Source organism: Mastigoproctus giganteus, chromosome 1 (assembly GCF_048544385.1).
Source record: "Mastigoproctus giganteus isolate SK-2022 chromosome 1, ASM4854438v1, whole genome shotgun sequence".
NCBI classification, from domain to species: domain Eukaryota; kingdom Metazoa; phylum Arthropoda; class Arachnida; order Uropygi; family Thelyphonidae; genus Mastigoproctus; species Mastigoproctus giganteus.
In genome coordinates this window covers 4,607,659-4,629,773 of record NC_143575.1, presented here as the reverse complement: position 1 = coordinate 4,629,773, position 22,115 = coordinate 4,607,659, and the positions used below count along the sequence as shown (strand labels likewise).

Here is a 22,115-nt window from a genome sequence, read left to right as displayed (position 1 = left end):
GAGTATTACGCTAAACTAGGAGGTAGAGGATTCACTTGATTGCTCCCTTGAAAAAGGAATCCAGAGTCAGTTGCTTAGCATGTTGCCTCTTCTCATGCAACAACTCATAATAGCAACCAAGTTCTAGCGTAACTTTATGTTGCACTTTGAAGATTCATTCAAGATTCTTCAAGGGTCTTCATCAGCTAACAGATTTAGGCCTTCATCTATAAGATTTAATGCTTTCAATATTCCTTTCACTCTCAGGCTCCGTTCTTCTTTAACCTCTGGGCTTTCGCTCACTGCTGCCTCTTGAATGTGATTCTGCTCCAGTGCAAACAGATCTTCATTTGACAATCCTTGTTAATGCAAATCAATTAAATCATCGACATCAGTTACCTCCATTTCAGTGAACCCTATCTTTTTAGTGAGATTCATGCATTTGTCTTTAGTTTGTGCATAATCTTCATAGTCACATGTTGTTGTTGTTGTTGTTGTTGTTGTTGTTATTTGGTTTTTAGGAGCATTAGCAACTAAGGCCATATTGCTCCGGGGATATGCGGTGGTCATTCCCTGATCTTTCCACATCTTCCGTATTTGGTGGTCACGAGCTCGAACCCCGATCTAATCAAGAAGCGTATGCTACGCACTGCTGCTCCTGCCCACATGGCTACGAAGGCGCCTCATAGTGACATAGTGTTCAGTGTCAAGCGGCACCGGGGGTCTCTTCCAACTCTGTGATGCATACAGTTCACTTTAAAGGCCAGATGCATAATCATCATCAGTATCAGAGACTTTGAAGTAGTTGCTAAGATCTGGACATAACTTATGCCACGAACTTTGAATACAGTTATGTGCAACTTCACACCATGCAGCATCAATGAATTTTAAAGCATCTTCTTTATTGAAAGCTCACCAATATTGATGCATATCCATCTGTTCATGGTTGGTCGTGTCAATTAGATCAGCCAGAATGCGCTTTAAATAATGAGCCTTAAAAGATTTAATCACATGTTCATCCACAGGTTAGAGTACTGAAGTTGTATTTGCTGGGGGCGGGGACAATTTTGATACTGGAACAGACATCAACAATACTGGGTGGATGGCTTGTGGCATTATCAAGAATAAGTGAGATGTTGAACGGAATTCCTCCTGTCTTGCAATACACTTCCAAATCTGGTCGTAAGTGAGATCCAAGATAACTTCTGAAAATAACAGCAGTCATCCACCCTTTAGGGTTTGAGTACCAGTACACGGGCGTGTACAACCCGCCGTAACCTTTAAGAGCATTTTTAAGAGGGTTTTCATAGTGGTAAATGCATACAGGTTTCAGTTTATGACCCTCCATATTAGCACCAGACAGAAGTGTTAGCTGATCTTTCACTGCCTTAAAGCCAGGCGCAGTCTTTTCAGCAATGGAAATATAAGTGTGATCAGGCATTTTTTCCCAATATAAATGTTTCATCAAGGTTGAATATCTGTTTAGGTATGTACTCCCCCTCTCCTCTTGCGGCATTTTTTGTAAATATGGTTGCCACGTGTTATTTTAAATTCATGTAGTTTAAACACATGTAAAGTAAGAGGTCATGTATAAACTTAAATGTTTGTAAGAACTGATTAATTTACTCTATATTTAGATAAAATCCTCTATTGAGTAGCAACTTCACCACTGGCTATCACTTAAAAAAGGTTTGGATTTAATTCCTGTTGCTGATCAGAGGAATTTTATAAAATTTGTTAAATGTTAGGCTTTGTTATTAAAGACTGTTGAGCTGGTCTTGGATAGAGGATTAGAGTTTTCTTTGGCAGGATACAATTTGTTTTATTTTCATTTTTCATTCACTTAAAAAGTTCATGAATACACGCAATTTATGGATATATCACAAAATCCCTACCGATTTGGGTAAGTGACTTAAATCAGGGGATTTAAATGACTGCCATATATTAGGCTGATTCATGATATTAATGAAGCTTGAATTTATTTATCAAAATTTTATAAAAAGTAAATATTTATTTATGCTTATAAACAAATTATATAGACATTTTTTTTAAACTTTCACCAAAACACACTTGCCTCATTTCTACGATCAGCTGTAAGGAAGTACTCTGCTACATGGGCTGGAAGTATATTGGCCAAAAGTTTTCTGTTATAAGCTTGTAAATGCTCCATATCTTCTTTCTCTTCCATGGCTTGCAGTTTCCAAAGGAAATCGAGTCTAGCTGTAGCTTCCGCTTGGTGTCCATGAACTACAAGTGCAGCCATAAACAGTACCAGGATAATAGCAGTACGATACTTAGATGGCATATGGTTCTCATCCAAATGTCTGCAGAAAGTATACATACATATACACACACAGGATCTTTAGAAAAAAGATGCAATCACTTTCATAGGATTTATCTCTTTATATAAGTTACATTCTCAATGTATAGTACAGAATTTAGTACAGCTGTATTCAGTTACGTTTTGAATATATAATCAAAAATATTCCATCATTAATATAAGAACCAGTTGATATATGGCACAGAACAAAATGTTGTCGTTGTTATTTGGTTTTTAGGAGCATTAGCAACTAAGGCCATATTGCTCTGGGAATATACGGTGGTCATTCCTTGACCTTTCCGTATCCTCTGTTTTTGGTGGTCAAGGGCTCGAACCCCAGTCTAATCAAGAAGCGTGTGCTTCTTGCTGCTGCTCCTGCCCCACCTGGCTACAGAGGTGCCTAGAACAAAATGTACTCATAGAGTAAAAATTTTATGACACTGGCAGTTTTGTAAGTAATGTTTGAGTCAATTCTCTTGAAGCTGTTAGGCAGTCCAAACAAATCAGTAATACATAGGTTAATTAAAACATTTGAAAGAAACAATGATGTGAAAATAACAAAACCAGTGAAGTCAGAAGAGCACACACTCGAGTAAATATTCAACATTTATGACAATTATTTATTGAAAAGGCAAAGAAATCTTTAACATCAACTTATCTGATACTGTGATGATAAAAATAAATGTGCAATAGTAAAGACTGAAGTTTTGTAATGAGTTCCAGCCAAAATACTACAGTTAATAATTTGGTTCACAAAGAAGACTTATTTTCACTTAAAGCTATGCCAATAAACAGAATATTATTGACACAGTGAGTCACAATAAACACCCACGTAATCAAAGAAATGTTCAGTGAAAGGTGAAACAAAAATATGGTAAAATCAAATGATGATTTATAAAATTAAACACTATTATACAATGTCGAAGGGTTGTTGAAGAATTATTGTATAAACACTATTATACAACAATCACAAGCTGCAACAGCAATGCTAAAGCAGTGCTAACTGCCACTTGCATATGAGCAAAAATTTAAAATAAATAAAAATTAGAAAATTCCAGAAATCAATAAATAAGCTGTTTGTTTGTTATTTGGTTTTTAGGAGCATTAGCAACTAAGGCCATATTGCTCCTGGAATATGTGGTGGTCATTCCCTGACTTTTCCGCATCCTCCATATTTGGTGGTGACAGGCTCGAACCCTGGTCTAATCAAGAAGCGTGTGTTATGCACTGCTGCTCCTTCCCACCTGGCTACGGAGGCACCAATAAATAAGCAGAAGCCTACACTCACCCACTGAGTACAATGGCATATGGTCTCCAGCTTAAAGTAGGGTTTAACTATTGATGGTAAAAGCTAGGAACCACCACTCTATTTAACCCATTGGGCAAGCATAGATTATTATTATTAGTAGTGGTGGTATATGATGCAAGAAAGCAAGCTTATAAAGCATCAGCCAAAAAAAAAAAAAAAACACACACCCTGTCTACCCAACTCCAATAATTTGTCCAGTTCTTCCTTGAATTTATTCAAAGTACCCACTCTCACAAAAAGAGAGAGAGAGATTTGTTCAACAATCAATCAATCACGCATTGGCTGAAGGCAAACCTCTGCACATCTATTAGCATTAGCAGAGGCATTTGATGAAAGAAAGCAAGCTTATGCAGCATCAGCCAAAAAAAAAAAAAAACCCACTCCACTTCACCCCTCTGTTTGTTCAAAATACCTGTCCAGCTGAGCCTTAAACTTATTTAGGCTATCAACCTCCACCACCAGAAGGGATGGGAGTCTGTTCCACCAACCAACCACCCGCTGGCTAAAGGCAAATTTCCGCACGTCTATCCTACATCTGTCTTTCCTCAATTTGAATTTATGCCCTCTCAGGTGATTTTTCTGAGCTAGAGGAAGAATCCCATCAGCAATGAGCATGCTTAAACCATTCAAGGCTTTATACACCTCTATCAGATCACCTCGCTGGTGCCTAGTCTCCAGACACTGTAATTTGCAAGACTTAAGCCTTTCTTCGTAAGAGCACCCCTTTGTTCCATTCACTAATCTTGTTGCCCTTCTCTGTACTCGTTCCAGCAGCTCTACATCCTCCTTGAAATGAGGCCTCCAGACCTGTATACAGTACTCTAGGTGTGGCCTGACCATTGCCTTATACAATGGAATAATTACCTCCTTATCCCTGCTGGAAAAATTCCTGTATATCATTGACAATACTCCATGAGCTACTCTTGCAGCCCATCTGCACTGCTCAGAGAACTTCATATCTGCCTGCACAACCACCCCCAGGTCCCTTTCATTCTCTACCACTGTCAGTGTAGTACCACAGAGTTGATACGTTGCTCTGGGGTTGCTGTTTCCCATGTGTAGTACTTTACATTTGTCAATGTTAAACTTCATTTGCCACCTCTCAGCCCATCTGCTCAACCTTTCCAGATCCTGTTGAAGCAGCATAGTGTCAGTAGTGTCCTTGACAACCCTGCCAACCTTTGTATCATCTGCAAACTTGGACATTAAGCTTGATATACCATCATCAATATCATTTATAAATACAGAAAACAATAATGAACCCAATATTGAACCCTGACAGACTCCACTAATAACATTAGTCCACGATGAGCAGTGTCCACTGATTACCACTCTCTGTCTTCTCCCCCTCAACCACCCCTTTATCCGTAGCAGCAATTTGCCTCCAATGTCACACTGCTCCAATTTGTGTAGCAGTCTTCCATGTGCAACAGTATTAAAAGCCTTTCTAAGATCCAAGTATATAATATCAAAGTTATTCCCTGCATCCAGTTCTTTTGTGACTGCATCATAGTATCCAATCAAATTGGTCAGGCAAGAGTTCCCCTTAACAAAACCATGCTGTGTCTGAGCTATAACTGAAGTCTTGTCTAAATGATCCTGCAGTGCTTCTTTAACCAGTGCCTCCATTAATTTTCCTGGAACAGAAGTTCCAGGAAAATGGTCACAGCCTTTGATCCTCCTTTGTGAATTGGGGTCACATTTGCACATTTCCAGTCTATGGGTACCTCCCCCGAGTCCAAGGAAGCTCTCATAATTATGGCAAAGGGTTTGCTTACTTCCTTTGCTGCCTCCTTTAATATAACTGGATAGATCCCATCCACCCCGGGTGCCTTTCTTGTGTTTATCTTCAACAGTTTCTCCTCCACTTTACTCCCAGTTATTTCAAGATTTTGTAGCTTACTGCTAGAGTTGAATACACCTCTGGCATTCCCCTTGCTGAATAACTCCTCATGTGTGAATGTCGATGCAAAATATTCATTTACTTTGTTAGCTACCTGAGCAGGATCATCAACAGTTTACCCATCAATATCAAGTGGACCAATCTGATTCATCCCCTTCCTTCTAGAGTTTACATAAGTAAAGAACTCTTTGCTGTTTTTCTTTGCATCCCTTGCCAAAGATTTCTTGTAATCTGCCTTCGCCTGCCTAACCTCCTTTGTAACTTGGTTGTATATCAACTTGTATCTATCATAGGCTTCTGTGTCATGTGTTAATTTGTAAGTATCCCATGCATTTTTCTTCTCTGCCATATGCCTCATTAGTTCATCTGACATCCATTTTGGCCTAAACCTTGAACAATATTTCTTAGTTGGTGTAAAGCCTAGTAGCTTCCAAGATAAGTTCTTTGAATGCTTCCCATTTTGAATTTGCTGTTGGTAACATCATCAGTTGGTCCCACTGTATAGAATTTAAATACTGTCTCAGTCCATCGTAGTCGCCTTTACGGAAGCAATAACCCTTCCCTTTACCCCTAATGGTAGTTACCTCTTTGAGTAAATCCCACTTCAGCACACTGTGATCACTGCCACCTAGTGGTTCATTTATCTGCAGATTCTTAATGCATGAAGAATCACTGCTGATAATCAAATCAAGAGTATTCCTCCCTCTAGTTGCCTCCCGAACATGCTGATGTAGAAAACAATCATCCAATAAATCCACAAAAGCCCTGCTAGTGTGTGAGTAACCAGCCCCCAAATTCCAGTCAATATCTGGGAAATTAAAATCTCCCATTATAAGACTCTGATTTAGTGGCCCACTCTATTTCCCTGTACAGTTCCTTATTATACTCATCAGAGTCATTAGGCCTATAGCACACTCCTACTCTCAATTTTGATCTCCCAATGCTTATGTCACACCAAACTGACTCAACACTGCACTGTCCAGCGATGTCGACTGGCTTCACTTCCTTGGTTTTTAAGTGTTTCTTAACTAATAGCATAACCCCTCCCCCCTTCCAATCCTGTCTATCCTTTCTGTAGACGTTGTACTCCCCAAATTGCAGTTCTGCATCCCTTATATCTGTGTGACACCACGTCTCTGATATCCCAACAATATCTGCCTTTGATGTTTTGAGCAATACCTCAAATTCATCAAATTTATTTACTAAACTCCTAGCATTGGTGTTCACGCAAGTATACCTGCACCTGTTTCTATTCTTAGCTACCCTAACACAACCCATGTGTTTACTTGTACCGCAATGGCTCCCAGCAGTCTCTGAAATACCATGCATCTTGTTTTTCAGGCTTCTGCTCATTCTAATAGAAGCAGTGCAAGAATCTCTTTCACCTCTGCGAGTGGCTACTGTCAATCTATTGGTCTTTGTCTCCCCCCAAGCTAGCAGTTTTCCGACCCACCTAACACTGCCTCGATAGTATCAGCAAATATTCTTGCACCCTTTCTATTCTGCAACCATCATTCCTCAGTTTCAAATTATGCCCCCTCGTGTGTAATCTGAGCAAGAGGAAGAATGGCATGCATCAGAAATGAACTTGTTCAATCCATTCGAAGCCTTAAACACCTTAAATACATCACTTGCAGGTGCCTAGTCTCAAGATGCAGTAATTTGCAGAACTGAAGCTTTTCTTGGTAAGATCACCTTTATTCCCATTCACCAATCTTGATGCCCTTCTCTACACCCATTACAGCAATCTACATCCTTTCAAAGATGAAGCCTCCAGACCTGAATGCAATACTCAAGATGTGACCTAACCACTGCCTTGTACAATGGTATAATCACCTCCGTATCTCTGCTAGCAAAGTTCCTGTATATCATAGACAAAAAAAAACCATGAGCTGTCCTAGCACCACCTGTCTGCATTGCTCAAAGAACTTCACATCTAACTACAAAATTACCTCACGGTCTTTTTCATTCTTCACTATCTTGAGTTCAGGACCACACAGTTGATAAATAATCTGAGATTGCTGCTACCCATATGCAGTACCTTGCATTTGTCAACAATAAACTTCAACTGTCATTTCTCAGCACACAGCTTAATTTTTTTACTGTTGCAGTAATTTACCCTGATTCTTATCATTAACTTTCATATCATCTGCAAACTTGGACATCAGTATCCATTAAAAACCATTCTGTCTTCTTTCACTCAACCATCCCTCTATCTAGAGCAGTAACTTGCCTTTAATGCCACACAGCTCAAATTTGTACAGCAGTCTTTTATGTGCAATAATATCAAAATCATTCCTGAAATATAAGTATATGATATTAAAGTTATTTTTTTGCATCCAGTTCCTTTGTTATTGCATCATAGTACCCAATCGGATTGGTCAGACAAGATCTTCCCTTAACAAATCCATGCTGTCACTGCAGTATAACTGTATTTCTGTCTAGATGGTCCTACTATGATTTTACTTCTTTATCCAGATTCCATTATTTTTCTTGGAACAGAAGCTAAGAGGTCTGAAATTACCCATGTCACCTTCTGATCCCACTTTATGAACTGGGGATATATTTGCACATCCCCAGTCCATAAGGACATCCCTTAATCCAAAGACATTCTCATAATTATGACTAAGAGTTTGCTTATCTACTTTGGTAACTCCTTAATATATCCCATCTCCCTAGGTGCATTTTTTACGTTAAGCTTCAACAATTTTTCTTCTGCTTTCTGCTCAGTTATCACAAAATCATTTAGCTCCCCGATTTTGATGTCTGGTTGATTCAGTTTGTCAGCAACCTGAGTAGGATCATTAACAGTTAAACCACCAACATCGAGTGGACCAATGTGAATCGACCCCTTCCTTCTTCTCTTAAGTAAAGTTGTAGCTGTTTTTCTTAGCATTCTTTGCCAGAGACTTCTTGTAATCTGCCTTAGCTTGCCTAATCTCCTTTTTGACTTGATTACAGACTAGTGTATCTACCATAGGCTTCTAAACCTGTTAATTTATTTGTATCTCATGCATTTTTCTTCTCTGCCAAAGCATTATCAGTTCATTTCACATCCATTTGTTTAAGCCCGAACTGTATTTCTTAGATGGTATGAAAAGCCTAGTAGCTTCTACGATAACTTTTCCTTATACTTCTCATTTAGAATTTTCTGTTGGTAGCATCGTCAGATAGTCCCACTGAGCAGAATTTAAAAAAAGTCTGAGACCACTGTAGTCACCTGTACAAAAGCAAAAGCCCTTTTCTTTACCCCTGAGATTAGTTATGTCTTTAAGTACATCCCACATTAGCACATTGGTCACTGCCGAGTGGCAGTGACCAATTGCTGATGTGGGATGAGAAGGTGTTTTACCTGCAGGTTCTTAATGCATGAACAACTGCTGCTGATAATCAGATTGAGTAATGTTGCCTCTCTTGTTGCCTCTCTAATGATGCAAAGAAAAAGAGAAAAGAATGCAGAAAGAATAAAGAAATGAATGAAGAATGCAAAGAAAAACAGCAAAGCCTTCTGGGCTTATATTAACAGTAGTAGGAAGGGGTTGAATCACATTGGGCCACTAGATGTCTATGGGTTAACTGTTGATGACCTGCTCAGGTTGCAGACAAATTGAATAGGTATTTTGCATCTGCATTTAGACATGAGGAATTCTTTAAGGAAAGGGATGCCATAAGTTTATCAAACTTTAATGAGAAGCTAAATGACATTGTGACAACTGAAAGAAACTGCTGAAGATCAAAATATTGTTTGTTTAGGGATTTATTAGGCACATTGGCATCTGTGGCCATAGTGCAGCAGGGTCGACATACAAAAGGCACCTCGGGTGGATGGAATCTATCCAATTATATTAAGGGAAGCAACAAATGAGGTAAGCAAATCCTAAGCTATAATTTTGAGAGCATCTTTGGCTTCAGATGAGGTCCCTATGGACTGGAGATATGCAAATGTATCCCCAATTCATAAAAGGGGATCAAAAGGCAATGCGAGTAATTACAGACCTGTTAGCGTAATGTCTGTTTCTGGGAAAATAATGTAATCGCTGGTTAGAGAAGTAATGCAGGACCAGCTGGACAGGCATGCAATTATACTGCAATCATGGCATGGATTTGTTAAATGGGCAGTCTTGTCTAACCAATTTGATAGGTTACGAAGGCTTTTGATACTCTTGCACATAAAAGACTACTATACAAACTGGAGCAATGTGGCATTCAGGGTGTTACTGCTATGGATAAAGAGATGGTTAAGGAGAAGAAGGCAGAGAGAATAGTTATCAATGGGCACTGCTCTTCGTGGACTAATGTTATTAGTGGAGTTCCCCAGGTTTCAAAGCTGGGCCCATCGTTGTTTTCGATATTTTTCAATGATACTGATGAAGCTATATAAAGCTTAATATCTAAGTTTGCAGATGATACAAGGGTTGGCAGGGTGGTTAACAACATCACGGTGAGCTACTGCAACAAGATCTAGGAAAATTGGGTTGATGGGCTGAGAAATGGCAGTTGCCATTTAACATTGACAAATGCAAGGTTCTGCATATGGATGGCAGTAACCCCAGAGTAACTTATCAACTGTGTGGTACTATACTCAGAGTAGTGGAGAATGAAAAAGACCTGGTGGCAATTGCACAGTCAGACATGAGATTCTCTAAGCAGTGCAGACATGGTGCTAGGACAGTTCACGAAGTTTTGTCAATGATATACAGAAGCTTTGCTAGCAGAGATAAGGAGGTGATTATCCCTTTGTATAAGGTGATGGTTAGGCCGCATCTTCAGTACTGTATACAGGTCTGGAGGCATCACTTTAGGAAGTGATATAGATCTGCTGGAATGGGTGCAGAGAAGGAAAACCAGACTGGTGAAGGAAACAAAAGGGTGCTCTTACCTAGAAATACCTCAGTTCTGCATATTGCAGCATTTTGAGACTGCACACCTACAGGGAGATTTGACCAAGGTGTTTAAAGCCATGAATGGATTGAGTAAAGCTGAATGTTAATGGCATTCTTCCACTTGCTGTGATTATATGCATGATGGGGTATAACTTCAAGTTGAGGAAGGTTGGATGCAGGATAGATGTGTAGAAGTTTGCCTTCAGCTAGCAAATGGTTGATTGTTGGAACAGGCTTCTATATGTTGTTGTAGAAGTGGATGGGTTGAATAAATTCAGGGAAGAACTAGACAAATTCTTGGAGGGTATGAATAGGTGAACTGTGTAGGTTTTTTTGGCTGCTATATAAGCTTGCTTTCTTGCATCATTTGCCATTACTACTACTACTAATATGCTGCTGTAGAAAACATACAGCCAATAAATCACAAATGTCAAGCTAGTGACCAACCCACAAGTTTCAATCAATATCTGAAAAGTTAAAAGAAAGAAAGCTTTTAAGGAAAATTACTGTAATTACTTCTGCAAAGAGGAATCAATACTGTGGAAATTCCCAAACAATTGCATTTCTGTCACAGCTTCCTAACAAAAGAACTATGGATTTTGTTACCTTCACTACTCTCATTGCTCTTCTGTACCAATTTGAACAAATCTACATTCTTTCTAAATTGGGCTTCCAGAACAGCATGCAATAATCAAGATGTGGAATAATTATCTCCTTATCTCTTATTGCAGTAACATAATCTGATTGCTGTCATTAACCAACCTCTCAACTTTCATATCATCTGCAAGCTTAGACTTTAAGCTTGATACACCTTCATCAATATCATTAATAAATACTGAAAGCAATAATGGATCCAGCACTGAACACAGGAGGACTCCACTAATAACACTGGTGCAAGAAGAGTGCCCATTGATAATCACCCTGTCTTCTCTCACTCAACCATCCCTTTATCCATAGCAGTAACTGTCCCCTAATGCTACACTGCTCCAATTGCAGTCTTTTGTGTGGAATAATACCAAAGATTATATAACTATGATTGTTATTATCTAAATCAATTATTATCAGTACAATTTTTATAACTACAAAAAACTGTAGTTATAAAAACATTTTTTCTTGTTTCAAACATTTGCACTTTTGTGCAGCCTACACATCATACCCCATGAACACATGCTTGTTTTTTTTTTTTAGTGGTCAGCACCATTATGGCATAGATGCAGAGTTGCTAGTTCAAATACAGAAGTTTTATTGTTTTAGTGAAAAATATAGTGTAGAAGTGCTAGTTCAAACCAGTGGCTGAATTTGTCTGGAATGCACCAGAATGCTATTCTGCATAATAAGTTATATAAATAAAAAGGTTTCCAAAAGGAGATGGAAGAAGGCCCACGAGTTGGAGCCTGAACCAGAGCCACTGATCCTTATAGAAGAAACGGAGGAGTCCAAATCTTCTGATGAAGAACAAGTCACTTTGAATGGTCCCCAGGGGAGTCCTGGAGGTAAAGTTACTACAAGACTTCGAGGCCAGATGGGTTTCGAAGTCTTGCACAAAAATACGCCGTGCATAAGAGACTTATAGCACACCGAAAACAACCAAGTACTTGTAAAGGTAGCCAACAAAGTGATGATTTGTTCGGACCAAATTACAAGAGCAATTCAGGAACTGAATGCTGAGAATATTAGCTTGAAGACAAAGCCACAATTGAATTTTGAACAGCGAGACTTGACGGAGAAGACTTATGCAGAAGTAGCATGGAGTTCTGTACAGGATAGAACGTCTACTAAGACTATTATAATTAAGGCCAAGTCTGAGAGATTTGAGTCAAGTGATCAAGTAAAGGTAGAGTTGGTTGAGAAATTAGCTCCCACTCTGCCGACCATCAAAGTTTTGGCGGTAAGACCTATTCGAAACTGGAGGGTAGCCATTGAGGCTCCCTCTAGTAAGGACACATTGAAGATATCAGAAACTGTCCAGGACCTGCAATCAGGATTGGAGGTAGAGAAGACTCTCTGTAGCCGTCCGAAACTGGTGGTGTTCAATATCGATTCTAAAGTCTCAAGGGATCACTTCAAGGAGGAACTCTGGCAATGGAACTTCACAGATAGTGGACTTTCAAAGGACAAAGAGCTTCCTGAAGTGAACATTGAGACAAGACATAAGGCCACAGGTACCTCTGGCTATAATTTTGTTATAGAAGTCCCTGGAATTTTGAGGAGAATTCTCTTAGCTTGAGCATGTGTGTTTATAGATTGGGGGTTGCGCCGAGTGCATGACCTGCTGGTGCTGACTGTGTTACCGATGTATGGCGTTTGGGCACGTTGTTAGATATTGTACTGTGGACGAGTTCTGAGGTCACTGTGTAGGGCGAGGAGACACGTATAAAGATTGTACAAAAAGAGCAGATGCACCGAAGTGCATAAACTGCTGGAGAAGGAAGTCACCATTTGCACATTTGGCAGTGGATGAGATCTGCCATGATAATTGTAGGGAGGTAGATATTCTTCGGAGAAGGACCAACTACAATGATTAGGGAGCCACTGGGTTGTGCGAGTGACTTTAAATATTAGAAATGACCAGATAATGGTGTCCTCGTCCGGCAGTGGTCATGGAGGTTGTTAGCATACATCTGAGTCAGCGTTGGTGGGCTGTGCCTTGTGTGCATGCCCTCTACGTTCAATGTCAAGATTGTTGTGATAAAACCATATAGTTAAAGATACTTTAAGTGAGTAAAGTTAAAAGTAAAAGTTAGTTATGTTGTTATTTTTTTACTGATGAGTTGTCAGGTGTTTTGCTAGATGGAGTGACCTACCTCCTCGTGGTGGGGACATTAACTTGTGGTGGGGTGGGGGAGCCATCCCCGCCATGAGGATAAAGGTCATTTCAGTTCAGATTATTTGTCAAAGTAGACAGACTGCTGTGAAAGTTGATCATCTAAATGTTAAGAGATAGACACAACAAGTTCTAGTGGCATATAGACAGAAGTTTGGGAGGCCATTGTTCTGAGTATGACAAATAACAATGCCAAATACAAGTTCCAGCATACGAGTAATTATTCACAGTAACTGAATGAACATCAGAACCACTATGAACTGGTGCTTAATGATTACATGTGTTGGATTAAATTTTGGCCAAAAAAAAACATAAATAAATAAAAAATAATAAAATTTTAATTTGGTTTTTATTGCCAAATATTAGCAATCTGGTTGTCAATATTTTCCAATTTAGACACTGGTTAAAACATATGTTGTGTTTTGTCATGTTACTGAAAAACAAAGGCACATTTCATATTTGGCTAAAGGTGTCAGAATTCCTAGTTGCATCACCCTTCAGCACATGACAATTATTCAGTTTCACATAAAGAAAAATGTGATTTTTGATACGATATCACAAGCAAGATGAACTTAAAACCATCTGGAATTTGTTTTATGTTTTTGCTCCTCAAATTTGGGAAAATGTCTTGCAGAACTTGTGAAAAAAATCATTCTGTTATGAGAATGATGTAATACAAATAAATGTACTGGATGCATTTATTAGTGCAGATGTGACTGAAATCAATCTAAATGTAATTAAGATGAGTTGTACTTTACATATTATGTAAAGATAAGAATAAGACTATCTACCCCCAACTTTGGTATATATGTATTTGTTATACAGGGTGTCTCAAAAATACACGGCATAACTTCAGGAATGAGATCCTCATATGTAGGCAATAAAAATATTTTATATCAACATAGTTCAGGAAATGTTTGGTTCCCGAGTTATTAACCAGAATGTCTTATCTTCAACAGGTTATTTCCTTCATCACAATGTACTGACAGAATCTGGTGGTTTTCCATTCCGACCATGTACTCAAATCAGGAGCAAGTGGATATGCACTTTATGTACGCTTTAGCGGACGGCAATGCTCTGGAGGCTCTTCATTTGTACCACGAAAGGTTCCCAGAACGAAGATGTCTAGACAGGAAAATGTTTGAAGGTATCAATCGCCACCTTTGTGAACATGGGACCTTTACACCTCGTGCTGCCGACAGAGGACGACCAAGATCTACGACTCCTGAAGTAGAGGGATGGACCAACTGCCTGGCCTCCACACTCACCTGACTTAAACCCACTAGATTCCTTCTTGTGGGGCCATTTAAAGTCATTAGTGTATTCGACTCCGATAGCTGATGTGGAAACTCTCCACAATCGAATTGTGGCAGGTTGTGAGACAATACGAAACATGCCAGGAATTTGGCATTGTCTTCATGAGTCCACAAGACATTGATGTGAGGCCTGTATTCAGGCAGAAGGTGGACATTTTGAACAATTACTATAAGGTGATGTGAACAGTTAAGTGTCATAGACAGACCTTCAAAACTTGGAAACCAAGCATTTCCAGAACTATGTTGATATAAAATATTTTTATTGTCTAGATATGAGGAACTCATTCCTGAAGTTATGCCGTGCATTTTTGAGACACCCTGTATATGAAAATTCCTTTAACCACTTCAGTGGTATGCCCATAAAAATTCTATGATTCACTATGTGTTTCAACTCTGTATATCCTGTACCAGTACTGTGCTCAGAAAAGTATTCAATATATTTTATATCACATGGCTGACCATGGTCCAGTAGCTTGAGTGCTGTCACAAGTAATGAGGTTGCAGGCTCCATTTGTAGATGGCATTTCATTGCAACTGTATATTCATACAGTTGCAATTAACTATATATTATTATTAACCACATAGTTCAAGGAAGCCAAAGACTTTTGCTGCACAACCCCAAAAAGAAAAAAAAAGTAGATAAGAAAATCCAAATCATGCATTTCTCTCTTCCTGTAGGTAACTGTCTAATTGACCTTTGAATTTCTTCAAACTGTCAGCCTCAACTACCCGTGGATGCACCTTCTTCCAGTGATCAATTACTCATTGGCTAAAAGAAAAACTTCCTATAATCTGGTGTTAAAACATTTTCTATTTTATTAAAATAAATATTGCTTCAACTGACAAACCAGTTACATTGAGTTTATTGAAACAGATAAATAAATTAAAATACACAGAAATAAAAAAAAATTAAAATACTATACACAATTAAACTGAATAGAATTTAAATACTGTATATAATCAATAAAATTCTTTTTGCTGACATGATCCACACTGAATTGTTAACACATGCACAAGGCTATGCAGCTGTATAATATAAGGATTTGTTCGTAAATCTTGTTTAAATTGACAAAGTGGCACAACCCCTTGAAAGCTCCTTGATGTGTTTTATTGCTTTTATTCTTTTATATAAATAGTTTATTTGTCAAATATTTATTGATTGTATATCTAAATTTAATTCAGTTTAATAGTATTTTAATATTTACATGTATTTATTTATCTATCTTATCTATCCATTATTTATTTATCTATCTTATCTATCCACTATCTTATTATCTATTTCAATAAACTCAATTTAACTGAGTTTGTCAGTTGAAGTAATATTTATTGTTTCAACTGACAAACTTCTCTAATACTAAACCTCTTCCCCTGTTATTTGAATTTATGATCCCTAGTTCTGGAATTCTTTATAACAGTGAAAATTCCACCTTTATTCATTTTACTAACCCCTCTCAGAGCCTTATAAACCTCAATTAGGTCCTCTCTAATGTGCCTGGTTGCCAAGTTCTGTAGCACATATAATTGCAGTCTTTCCTTATACTGTTGCCATTTTGCCTATCTCATCATGTGAGTTGACCAACTTTGGACCCTTTCAAGAAGCTCAATATGTTTTTTTAGACGAGGTCACCATACTTGGACACAGTATTTCAAATGAGGTCTTACAATTGCCTTATACAGTGGGATTATGACATCCCTATCTCTACAGGATAATGTTAGATAAATCATCAATAGAACACCATGGGCTTTCCTGGCTTACACCGTTCGAAAAATTTTCTCCACAGCTGGAAACAAAGCATTGCCACATTGGTGGCAAAAGTGTATTGATTCCAAAGGGGACTATGTTGAAAAGTAATGTGTTACCAGACTACTCAAATAAATGCTTCACATTTCTTCAGCCCATGAACTTTTCAAATGCTCCTCGTATAACTGTCTGACTGATGCAGTTAAACAATTTTTCTTGGAGTTATGACACTCATTCAGAAAGAGAAAACAACTTAGATGTAACAAAACCCTAATCTGTTATGAAACACAATAATAACAACAGCAGCTAGAACAGCAGTAACAACAATAATAATAATAATAGGAAGGTACAGAATAATAATAATAGTGAATAAACTGAGTATATGTGGCACAATAAATATTTATAATTATCTTTTAATAAGCAAAACAGTGGGCTTACAAAATAAAATTAAAAACTGAGTGCAAAGTAGAATGAATATGCAAAATTTACAATTAAATATGCCATAAGGTATATTCATACACTTTAAAAAAAAGTTTGCAACTTTAATATTATTATTAAGCACTGCATTTAAAATGTTAGCATATATTTTCAACGTGAAACAAAAACTATTTTTGATAGGATGTGGGCAACAATTAATGGCATTTATAATGTAGTATGTATCACTTACCTGTCAAGAAGATCAAAATTATCAAAAAGATGAATATGAGTAAGCAACACTAATGAACAAAATAGAACTGTAAAAAGCAGCAGGGTGAGAAGCTTCTGGACTGTTGTTAGAACAAGGAAGGCAGCACAGGATAACATCACAAGCATCATGCAGAATGTTATGAACTGAAATACATAATACTGTATGAAATCTACAGCCATTTTGTTAAAAAAATAAATAAATTATTACAAAACAAAATGGTATTTTATATGTTTTATTTTCTTCAGCCTTTTGTTAGAACAATAAACTCAAAACTTCTCTGTATCCCTTTTGAATATTGAGATATTTCAGAAAAAAATTTCTATCTACACAAGAGCAGACCATGATGCCAACTCATTTTCACTTTTCTTGTGTGAAAACATATTCAAAATGTTTTATTTTTTCTCACCTACTTCCTTTTTTTTTCTTTTGCAAGTTGCCTTTCAGATCACCATTGATGTTTCAACCTCTTCCAATTTAATCCAATCTTTAGTTTATTTGTGTATGATATACTAAAGAGACTGCTTGATTGATTTTAGTTTTTTTCTGGTACATGATCAACTAAGGCCATGATGCACTAAGTCTAATGTTTAAATATATTAAAAACAGCAGTAACCTAAAAATAGGTTAGTAAATAATATAATAAAATATAGTAACCTAAAAATAAGTTACTATGTCCAAACATACCAAAGGTTAAAAAACAAGTAAAGAGAAGTAAAAAGCATGTAAAGAAAGAGAATGCATATATGATAACTATTAAAGAACATTTATGTGTGTATATTTAATAATAATTTTTAAAAATTTCGGACATGTCATCTTTGTAAGATAAAATCTAACTGAGTATGTAATTAGGCTCAGTCAGATGGTTAAAAGAACTAAAATATATGCATTTAAAAAATCCAGACATTTGATAATCATATGCTTCATGGTTAAACTGGTACTAGTATCGCAGTGCTTGCACACAGGATGGTCATCAGCCCTCAGATAGAACCAAGCTAGAAAACTTCCTCTTTGTGGTTCCTGTGTAGATTAGACTTCTAGTGTTTGATTACAGGCTTAATCTTGTAAAACTTTTTTGAAGCCTGACCATGTCATGAGGGTTGTCATTAGGAAGGCAGCCTTTTTCATATTACTTGCTGTCTGTATAGGGAACTAACAGGCAAGAATCATAAAGGGTGTCACTGCTGATTTGGCAGCAGTGTCTGTCAAATCATTTCCCAAGATCCCAATGTGGCTGGGGATACAGCAGAAGTGAATATTCAGAGAGGAAGTGTGGCCTCTGCTGTACCCAACAGGACTGGATGAGGATTAAACCTCGCTGACGACAAGGTCTGCAATGAACTGAGGAAATCAGAATATACAAGTATAATACATTTTTGTTGGTATATGATCCGAGGCTAGCTCAATTGCATGCAGCTCTGCAGTGAATATGCTGTATTCAGGAGATCTCTGTTCATATATTGCAGTGTCTGGGAAGACAGCTGCAGAACCCACAGACATGTCTGTGTAAACAGGCAAGAAGCCAGAATGTTCAAGATTGGTGTACTGAAAACAGCTGCAGGTATATAGCAGATGGGGTACTGTCCTTCTATTGGCTGTTAAGAGAGAAGCTGCAGGCTGGGAGGTGGGCATGCCAGGGTAAACGGGGATTCCCTGGTGATGGAGCAACATTAGCTACTGTGATCTCCAAATCCCTTAATAGCCATTGGATACAAATGCCGAATGGACAATCGGTGAGTGTTCAGATTTTCCCAGCATGGCTCAAAAAAGGGAGTTCACATGGGATGGTCTAGCAGGGATTTCAGTTTGATAGCATACTGTAGAGACAACTGTTTCCGATAAAGTAATAGCAATGGTTCATTTGCTTCAACAAAGGAGCTCTGAACAGGATATGTTCAAAATGCACCAGTGGCAATACGAATTGCCTGATAGTGGATGGGATCCAACCATTGGAGTATGCTGAGTTTAGCAGAGTATGCTTGGGACCTGTGATCTAGTTTGGATTGCACAAGTGCATGATAGGATGCAATAAAGTGCATAGGCTGGTACCCCAAGAATTAGAGGAGACTGTACATCAGATATTCAAGCCTCTCATGCACTTCGAATGTAGCTGACAGATGTGTTCTAGAATGGTCAACTTTCTATTAAATACAAGCCCCAAAAACTAGTCTCAGATATCATTGGAATAGAATTTTGTCTAAGTCTCAGTTTAGGTCAGGGTGAAGGTTATGCTTGCAAGAAAAATGTAAAAAAACAGCATTTTGTGGTGAGAATCTGAAGCCATTATTATTCATTACCCACGAGTTCAGGTAATCAATGGCAATGTTGCAGCTGTCTCTTGATTACCCTCATGTTGCAGGATTGAGAGAATATGCTGAATCCCTGCAGTACTCCCTCCTCTTGGCAGAAGGACAGAGAAGGTAGATCCCACACAAACTTAGAAGGAATGATGAGAAAAAAAATTTTAATAAAAGTTGGGAGATGACCTCTAAGATGATAGCTGATGGTATAAGGTTCTTTCACAATTCCAAATCTCGAGGTCAGTATGATGTCAGTATTAGTATAGTGGCAAATGATGCATAAAGCAAGCTTATATAGCATCAGTCAAAAAAAAAAAAAAATTTTTCCTTGAATTTATTCAAACTAACCACTCCCACAATGGATGGAAGCCTATTCCAGAAATTAACCACCCATTGGCTGAAGACAAACTTTTGCACATCTATTCTGCAATCATCCTTCCTCAATTGAATTTATGCCCCTCATGTGCATAGTTCAAGACTATGCTGATGGGAATCTTCCTCTTGCCTTAAGAAGAGGAAGAATCCTATCGGCATTAAGCTTGTAAGCCATTCAAAGCCATAAACACCTCAATCAGATCACCTCATAGATGTCTAGTCTATAGAACTGAAGCCTTTCTTGGTAACACCCCCCCCTTTGTTCCCTTGACAGGATTTATTCAATTATATTAAAAAAAGCAGCAAAAGAATCCATGCTCTTATCATTATAATAGCATCTATAAGCTTAGGGGAGGTCCCTATAAATTAGAGATGCACAAATATCTCCTCTATCAACAAAGGGCAAAATGGGTAATTATAGGCCTGTAAGCTTAACTCCTATTACAGGAAAATAATGGACTCAATAGCATAAGTAATGCAGTTTAATCTAGTTGGGAATGCAACTGTTTTGCAAATTGGTTAAGTGATTGTTTAATCAAGCTGATTAGCCACTATAACATAGTTACAAAGGAATTGGATGCAAAAAATTTCTGACATCATATACTTAAATTTTAGTAAAGCATTTGATACTGCTGACACACGAAAAATATCTTCTGTGATAGTAAAGCAGTTTTGCACTTTTATGGAGAGGTCTGGATTTGTGTCCTATCAATGACCAGAGGAATTTATAAATGCTTCTTCAATCAAGGATGTAGTTAGATGGTCTCAGGCAGAGGGGTAAGGATTTACCACAATATGTAAATTATCCCATAAACACATACAGCTTATAATATACAATATGGTCTAAGTCACTAAATCATAACAACAACAAAATTTCTGTATGGAACTCCATTAATATTATTAGAGGAATTCCACACAGTTCAGTTCTGGGCCCCCTTAGCATTTTCAATATCAATTAACGATGCTGATGAAAGTATATAAAAATTTAATGTCTAAGTTTGTCAATGATAAAAAGGTTAGTAGGGTGGTTAATGGCAGAAATTGGGGTATGCTTCTGCAACAAGGCCTAAAGGTATTATGCAATGGGCTGAGAAGTGGTAACTGAGGTTAAAAGTTTTAAATAAGAGATACTGAATATGGGTAGCAGAATCATTACTATTTGGATGGTGGAGAATGAAAAGGGCCCACGGGCAGATATACAGCCTGACATGAAGTTCTCTGAGCAGTACAGATAGGCTGCAAGGACAGCTCATGGGGTTCTGTCAATGAGATACAGGAATTTTTCCAGCAGTGATGATGAGATGATTATTCTGTTGTTTAAAGTAATGGTTAGAATGCACCTTGGGTTCTTCATACAAGGTCTGGAAGATCCATTTAAGGATTCATCTCTGCTGAAATGTATGAAGAGAAGAGCAAAAACATTAGTCAGGACACAAAATGGCACTCTTACCAAGAAAGACTTCAGTGCTGCAAATTGGAACATCTGAAAACTGATTGTCTGTGACTAGATCCAACTGGAGTATTCAAGACTTTAAACTGGATTGTGTACACTAAATGCTGATAGCATCCTTACTCTTTTTCTGACAATGCACATAAGATGATAAATTTAATGGAAAATGGATGGTTTTTTTTTTTTTTTAATCTTTGCTGAAAAATTTTATTTTACAGAAAATAATTGATTATTGGAACAAGCTTCCTTCTGGTACTGTGGAAGTAGGTAGTTGAATAAATTTAACGGAGGATTAGATAAATTTTTAGAGGAGACTAGGCGCCTCCGTAGCCAGGTGGGAAGGAGCAGCAGTGCATAGCACACGCTCCTTGATTAGACCGGGGTTCGAGCCCATCACCACCAAATACGGAGGATGTGGAAAGATCAGGTAATGACCACTGCATATCCCCGGAGCAATATGGCCTTAGTTGCTAATGCTTCTAAAAATCAAATAACAAACAAACTTCCATCCGTTGTTGTGGAAGTCAATAGCTTAAATAAATTCAAGGCAGAACCAGACAAGCATTTGGAATGAACGGATCAGTGATTCGTTCATTCACCCTTGTACCTGACTAGGGCAACCTTATTAAAATTAAACAAAATTAAAACTTGTGGAGTGAGTAATACAGGGTCATTATAAAGTCCTTGTGCAGTTTTAAATTTTTATAACTTGCATTCTATACATGATAAAATCAATCTGCAAAAAACGTTAGAAATGTAATTTAGTGAAGTTTAGTAGGTATTAAGAGCGATTCATTTATTTTATTGCAGTTTAGCAAAAATTTTATTATTATTATTTTTTTTTTTTTTGCAGAATTAGGCTCGACCAAATGGCTTCAATAGAAGAGAAAGTAAATTGTGTGCTGTGGTTGGCTGAGTTAAAGTCTGTAATCACAGTACAAAAAAAGATTTAGAACCCATTAAACAAAGATGCACCATGCAGGAATGCCATAACTAACTGGATGAAAAAGTTTAAAGAAACAGGTTCCAT

The 22,115-nt window shown here is 37.7% G+C and overlaps 1 protein-coding gene across 1 annotated transcript in view; it reads right to left on the bottom strand.

Moving 5' to 3' along the window:
* The window catches only part of LOC150090504 (adenylate cyclase type 5-like), a 238,812-nt gene that overhangs the window by 35,493 nt on the left and 181,204 nt on the right, over positions 1-22,115 (bottom strand). Inside the window, exons 12-13 of the mRNA XM_090378243.1 lie at positions 16,943-17,106; positions 2,054-2,303 (exon numbers count right to left, since the gene is read on the bottom strand). Of these exons, the coding sequence (XP_090234369.1) occupies positions 2,054-2,303; positions 16,943-17,106 (414 nt within the window). The remainder of the gene's footprint in view (positions 1-2,053; positions 2,304-16,942; positions 17,107-22,115) is intronic.